The sequence below is a fragment of the Ipomoea triloba genome, chromosome 3 (assembly GCF_003576645.1).
Source record: "Ipomoea triloba cultivar NCNSP0323 chromosome 3, ASM357664v1".
NCBI lineage: Eukaryota > Viridiplantae > Streptophyta > Magnoliopsida > Solanales > Convolvulaceae > Ipomoea > Ipomoea triloba.
Window position 1 is genome coordinate 4106606 of NC_044918.1, and position 7099 is coordinate 4113704.

The 7099-nt window shown below is 35.9% G+C and overlaps 1 protein-coding gene across 2 annotated transcripts; it reads right to left on the reverse strand.

Moving 5' to 3' along the window:
• Window positions 1-371: 371 nt before the first annotated feature.
• On the reverse strand, window positions 372-6304 carry LOC116012585 (7-deoxyloganetin glucosyltransferase-like). Of its 2 annotated transcripts, XM_031252160.1 has the most exons (3): window positions 6181-6304; window positions 2243-2874; window positions 372-1435 (listed from the first exon to the last, which is right to left on the reverse strand). In XM_031252160.1, exons 2-3 carry the CDS (start codon window positions 2751-2753, stop codon window positions 519-521), a joined length of 1428 nt encoding a protein of 475 aa, XP_031108020.1. In that variant the 5' UTR covers window positions 2754-2874; window positions 6181-6304; the 3' UTR covers window positions 372-518. The 2 variants fall into 2 exon arrangements, with proteins under 2 accessions (XP_031108020.1, XP_031108019.1); XM_031252159.1 differs by lacking the exon at window positions 6181-6304 and having other exon boundaries at window positions 2243-3180.
• Window positions 6305-7099: the final 795 nt, after the last annotated feature.

A 7099-nucleotide genomic window follows, 5' to 3' on the forward strand; every position in this document is an offset into this window, starting at 1 on the left:
GCTTGCGACTCGACCTTAGCTTTGGAGGTTGCTTTCAAGCATGATTACAGAGAGCAAAATTGGGGTGCGGATAAATTGGTTAAGTTGGCTATTGTTGGTGGAGATTGGCTGAATGGACTTGCATGATCCTCTGAGAGAGATTTGGGACATCATTGGTGATGATCGACGTAAGAATTCCTTGCAATCGTAGCATCATCATGAGCAATTGAGAGTAGTTTTTCTGGGGTGTTCCCCCTCTCTTCTATTCAAACAAAAAATGCTCATAAACAATATAACAACCACTAATTTGATGGACTGTTATAATAAAAAAAATAGTGTGTAGTATGTCATTTATGAGCATATATGTTTGGGTGAAAATAAAATATTAAAAATGTTGCAATATCAAATTATTTATCATAACACAAAATGAAAAATACAAACAACGGAACGTAATTACTAGCTTATTTAAAAAGTACTACTAGACTTTTAAATATAACACAGTTGAATTCCCCGGCCTTTTAAACACAATTTGAAAATTGTCAGCCACCACTCATCAATATTTGCCCAATCATCTTATCCAAATTCAAATATGATGAGCCTCCAATAGCCGTGGCTGCCTCACCTCTCTTCTTCCAAAACATTGCTTTCTGCTTTGCCTCTCTACCCTTTTCTCCTTCCATTAGCTCTCTAACCACACTTTCAACATTCTCTCTATTAACATCAAGCTCTATCTCTAGACCAAACCCCCATTGAGAGCAACAACACAAACGATTTAGTTGTTGTTCGGCGAAACATGACCAACAAATCATTGCCACTCCGGCACTCATACTTTCTACAATTGAATTCCATCCACAATGGCTTATGAACCCTCCGATGGAAGGGTGATTCAACACTTGTTCTTGATCGCACCAACTGGCCACATAGCCTTTGCCGCCGCCCTTGATCGCATCCATAAACTCGGGAGGGAGAACTGCAGACCAATCGTCGCCAGAAATGAGTTCGGGGCGGATGATCCACAAGAAGTTTTGTTGGCTTTTGCACAGCCCAATTGCCAACTCTACCAGCTTATCAGGGCTGGTAACTGCCATGCTACCAAAGTTTACATAAACTACAGATTTTGGATTTTTAGAATCGAGCCACTGAAAACAATCTTGATCTTCTTTCCACATATTACATTCAATTTTGTTGATTTCACTTTCTGGAAATCCCTTGAGAAGCAGTGGAATGGGTCCGATAGTGTAGGCTCGATTGAACATAGAACACAATGCGTTGCACACCTCGGGTTCTAGCTCATCAAATGTGTGAAATAAGACAGCAGAAGCTTTGTAGCTTCCTGAAACTTGAGAAATTGTGTAGTCAACTATGGGGTCATTTGGATCGGGCGACCAAGCTGAGGTTGGGATATCCCCTAAACGAATACTTTTAACTCCCGGGATCCAATCAATAATATAGTCATCTGCATAAAATGAAAAAGATATCTTGAAGCATATATTATATTTTATTGAGGATATACCTGTTAGGCAGAGGCTGGTAAATGGCTTAAAGGTTAAGTCCATACCAGGCTTCTCAAAAAGAGCAAAAACGATTTTGATCATACGAGTATAATCAAAATAATAGTTTTTGTCCACATGTTTAATTTCTACCAATTTTCATCCATGACTATTACTTTAGTACCAATTTTAATCAAAGCTATTGTTTTAGTAATAAATTCATCACGCCGATCACCCTTTCGTTTAAGACATGCCAAAATTTAAAAATTTTAAGGGTATTTTCATCATTTTCAACTTACGATCTCAATTTTAGTATGAATAAATAGATTTAAGTCCTAAGATCGAACCCATTTCGCAATAATCCTCCTTATCCTACCTTAAATTGTTAAAGAGAATTGTGAATTGAGATCGGTCTTAGTGTTTAAATTACTTTATTCATGCTCAAATTGAGATCTTAATTTGAAAATGACGAAAATACTCTTCATAATTTCATATTTCGGCATGTCTTAAACAAAGGGGAAACCAATGTGATGAATTTTTACACTAAAACAATAGTCGTGGATGAAAATTAATAAGAATTAAACACGTGGATCAAAATCGTCATTTTTGCTAATAATATTTAAGGAACCAAAATTGGTATTTGCTCTTGCAAAAATGTGATGACAAACTATAACTTTTGGGAGTTTTGACTAAGTGGTAAATGCTTAGCTTGATCTAGCAATAGTTGATTGGAAAATTGATGTCATGCATAAGCTAAGTGAGATTTTTGATACCTTTGTTTATTGATACCTTGTCGCGGAGGTGAGGAGACTGTAGGTGAAGCATACTCCCCACGCCACTAAAAGGCCAAAACATTATTGCCGGAATCCCAAGCTCCTGGGCAGCTCCAATAGTTGTCGACGACATACATGCATCGGAAACTATACAAGAAACCGGAGGAACATCCTCCTCCGACGACGCTACGTTCAGCTTTTGAATCAGCGCCTTGAACGGAGCAGAGCAATTCTTGGAAACCGAACAGACCAACTCGGCCAAATCTATTGCGCTATTGCGGGTTTCCCTCTCGGGAATGCCGTCGGGGATGGTTTCGAAGCGGAAGGTGGGCGTTTGATTGAGAGGGCGGAAGTTTCTGGCTTGCATAATGTGGGTGTAGTTGAGTTGAGTGAGAACATAGGTAATGTGAAAGCCTTTGTGATGAAGAAGCTTAGCTAGCTTGAGCATGGCGCCTATGTGGCCTTGAGCTGGGACAGGAATGCAGACAGCATGTGGTCTTTGGGCTTCCATTTCTTCCAGTTCCAGTGCAGTTAGCTAATCACACTAAATAGCTTTCCTGGCCTATTCCTCAACCAACGCATATATATGCTATATTTAGCCAGCCTGTATATATGCCCCAGTGGCTCCCTATCTGCAGACACAGCTTAAATATGATATAACACGTGAGTGATGATTTATCTTTCATATGTACAAATTTGTCTGTCTTACGTACATACTCTATTGGACGTACATTTTGTTTTTTCAATGCACACCCTGGGCCATCTAGTAGTGGGACAAATTTGGCACCTCTTTGTTTTGTGGATGGCGAGAAAAACCTACCGTTACTATTTTAGAATGTGTGTTAGGTAAATCCTACATTGTGATCTTAGTTGAAAAAAAGACCTAAAATAGTCTAAATTGTTAATATTGATTGACTCAAACCAAGAACGTCAATAGACCACTCTAACTGGAAGTTAAACTTACCCCACTTTAATATGTCAAAATTTAACATATAACACGAAATAATATACCAAAGTTAGAAAAGAATTAACTTAATAGAAAGAACACATCAAAGTCTACTTAGAAACTAAATAATTATTGAGAAAAATGTGTAGAAATAAAATATGTAAAATACTAAACTGATTACCTTCTTCTCATTAGGATTTTAAAAAAGGTAATCAACCTACATTTTTAACTAAAAAAAAAAGGAAAAAGCAAAAGCTGCTTAGTCAGAGGAGAGAGAAATATAATTGGTATTTGACTCAAGAACAAAAACAAACAACTTTATTGTGGTATTTGACTTCTTCACAATAGCTTTCTCGACTCTGTAGACTGCAGGCAAGAACCTCTATATTTGTTCTCTTCTAATACAATTTCCATTAAATTAATATTAATTTCTAAGCCAATTCGGTATTTTATAATCTTAGTTTTATATTATATCCATGTTAACAAAATTCTCATTAACGGGATGGTTAATGTGAGAAATCCTGTAGAGCTTGAAGGAATGAATTGGACATGGACATATTTGGGACATCATTGAGGGTGATCAATAATGTCCGGATTCCTTGCAATCGTAGCATCATCATGAGCAATTGATTACCGCCATGCTACCAAAGTTTACATAGACTACCGATTTTGGATTTTTAGAATCTAGCCATTGAAAACAATCTTGTTCTTCTTCCCACATATGACATTCAATTTTGTTGATTTCACTTTCTGGAAACCCCTTGAGAAGCATTGGAATGGGTCCGATAGTGTAGGCTCGATTGAACATAGAACACAATGCGTTGCACACCTCGGGTTCTAGCTCATCAAATGTGTGAAATATGACAGCGGAAGCTTTGTAGCTTTCTGAAACTTGAGAAATCATGTAGTCAATTATGGGGTCATTTGGATCCGGCGACCAAGCAGTGGTTGGGATATCCCATAGATGAATACTTTTGACCCCTGGGATCCAATTAATAACATAGTCATCTGTATAAATTAAAAAAGATATCTTGATTGTGCAAATATTATATTGAAGGATACCTATCAAGCCGGTAAAAGGTTTAAAGGTCAAATCCAGCACTTGTGTCTCAAAAATATGACGACAGGTTTATAAGGAAATATTGTTGTGTTGGAGCTACTAGCTATAGCTTTTGGTAAGTGGTAAGGGCTTAATCTAACAATACTTGGTCGGAGAATTGATGTTGTAGGCTATGCTTGGCAAACCTAGCTGAAAATGTAGTTGAAAGCTAAAAAGCTATAAGCTAGAATTTGAAAATTGAAGAGCTTTTAAACTAGATGATTATGATTAAAAGTCTTTGGTAAAATTAACTTTTTGATATGCTGATAAATAGGCCGGTTAGCAAACAGAGCTTTCGACAAACTACTCGTGTTCGGTCTCGGTAAGCATTTGTTTATGTTCGTTTATTAAGGTAAACAAACATTAACAAACAAAATTTATAACTCGGTTAATAAACGAACAAAGTTTGAACAGTGGTAAGCTCATTTGCTAAATGTTCGTGAACAAGCTCGTTTGTGTTCGTTTAGTAATGTTCGCGAACATGTTTACAAACATACATACACACATAAATATATATATATATATATATATATATATATATATATATATATATATATAAAATTGTTCGTGAACATAGATTATTTCTTGTTCACGAACAAATTATGTTCATGAACATGTGCAGGTGTTTGGTTATTAAGTGTTCACGAACGTGTTCCTGAACATAAATGAACATGTTTGTAAACGTGTTTGTTAATGTTTGCGAAGACGTTTGTGAACATGTTCGCGAACGTTAACGAACACTAATGAATGTTTAACAAACGGACACGAACATGATTTTCAAAAACCTTAACAAACGAACACAAACACTCCAAAATCCTTAATAAACGAACACGAATAGCCTCCGTTCGTTAACAGCCCTACTGATAAATGTAAAAAGATTAAAAAAGACATCTTCATAAAATTTAAATAGTTTTAAATTTAAATAGGTTTGTTTACCTATTAAAATTTAACATTTTGAAATGGAACTATTAACACATTAAACATCATGTCATCTTGTAAATTCTTCCAAATATAATTATGTAGTGCAAATGTGTCCATAATAACATCAATGTGGATATATATATATATATATAAAAGATAAGCAATCTTAAAATAATAATAATAATAATAATAATAATAATAATAATAATAATAAAGGATGGATAACAATATAGGAGAAGAGAAAAGGCAAAATGATTTTAATTGGAAGTGAGAAGGATGTCATTTATTTAAAATAATAAGGACACAGATTAAAAAAAAGTTAGGAAACTACTAGCTTATTTTTGAAAAGTTATATTAGGTAGCCGTTTCAAAATAAACTCTTATTTGAATCTACTAGCTTATTTTGAAAACATTACCAAACAGAACCTATAGTTTATGAGTAGTTTAAAATAAACTAGAGCAAATACTAATTTTGGTCTCACGACTATTAGCAAAATGACAATTTTGGTCCACATGTTTAATTTCTATCAACTTTGGTCCCACGATTATTGTTTTAGTACCAATTTTGGTCCCATGACTATTGTTTTAGTGTCAAAATTCATCGTGCCGGTCACTCATCCGTTTAAAACATGCCAAAATCTAAAATTTTTAAAGGTATTTTCATCCTTTTCAACTCAATATCCCAATTTAAGCATGAATAAATATCTTTAAGTCCTAAGATTGATCAAAATTTGCAGTTTTTCTCCTCATTTTATCTTAATTTGAGGATGAGAATTGTGAATTGTGATCGATGAGTTTAAATACCTTGGTACTAAAATAATAGTAGTATAATCAAAATTGGTAGAAATTTAACATATGAACCAAAATTATCATTTTGCTATTAGTCGTGGAACCAAAATTGGTATTTGTTGAAATAAACTATAACCTCCTAACTAGTCCTTTGCCTTTTAAGCTAAGAGAGATTTTTCATACCTTTGTTTATTGATACCTTGTCGCGGAGGTGAGGAGAGTGTAGGTGGAGCATAGTCCCGACGCCACTAAACGGCCAAAACATTACTGCTGCCGGAATCCCAAGCTCCAATAGTGGTCGAAGACATACAAGCATCGGAAACTATACAAGAAACCGGAGGAACATACGACGACGAAGACGCTAGGGCGTTCAGCTTATGAATCAGCGCCTTGAACGGAGCAGAGCAATTCTTGGAAACCGAAAAGACGATCTCGGCCATATCTATTGCGCTATTGCGGGTTTCCCTTTAGGGAATGCCGTCGAAGCGGAAGGTGGGCGTTTGATTGAGAGGGCGGAAGTTTCTAGCTTGCATGATGTGGGTGTAGTTGAGTTGAGTGAGAACATAAGTAATGTGAAAGCCTTTGTGATGAAGAAGCTTAGCTAGCTAGCTTGAGCATGGCGCCTATGTGGCCTTGAGCTGGGGTAGGAATGCAGACGGCATGTGGTCTTTGAGCTTCCATTTCTTCCAGTTCCAGTTAGCTAATCACACTAAATAGCTTCCTTGGCCTATTACTCAACGCATATATATATGCGCGCTCTATTTAGCCCGCCTGTTTATACAAGCTGGCTGGCGTGTAAGAGGGACCGGTACGTGTGTGTGTGTGTATATGGGGAGAAACGCTACAATGACATATTCAGTAAAGTAGTGAAATTATAAATTAATTTATTTATTTTTTAATTAAGAAAATCACTAGAGTGAGATTTTGGGAAAAGTCTGCAGCAACCAATTCGCCAATTTATTTAATCAATGTTTCAAAGCATCCTCAATGATCTAATTCTTTTTGTTAGGTTTTTCCGTGCAAGTTGGACGAGTAATTATTGTTATTATTATTATATAAATAAAGAGGGCATTTTGGGGAAACAAACCCCAAAAAACCAACC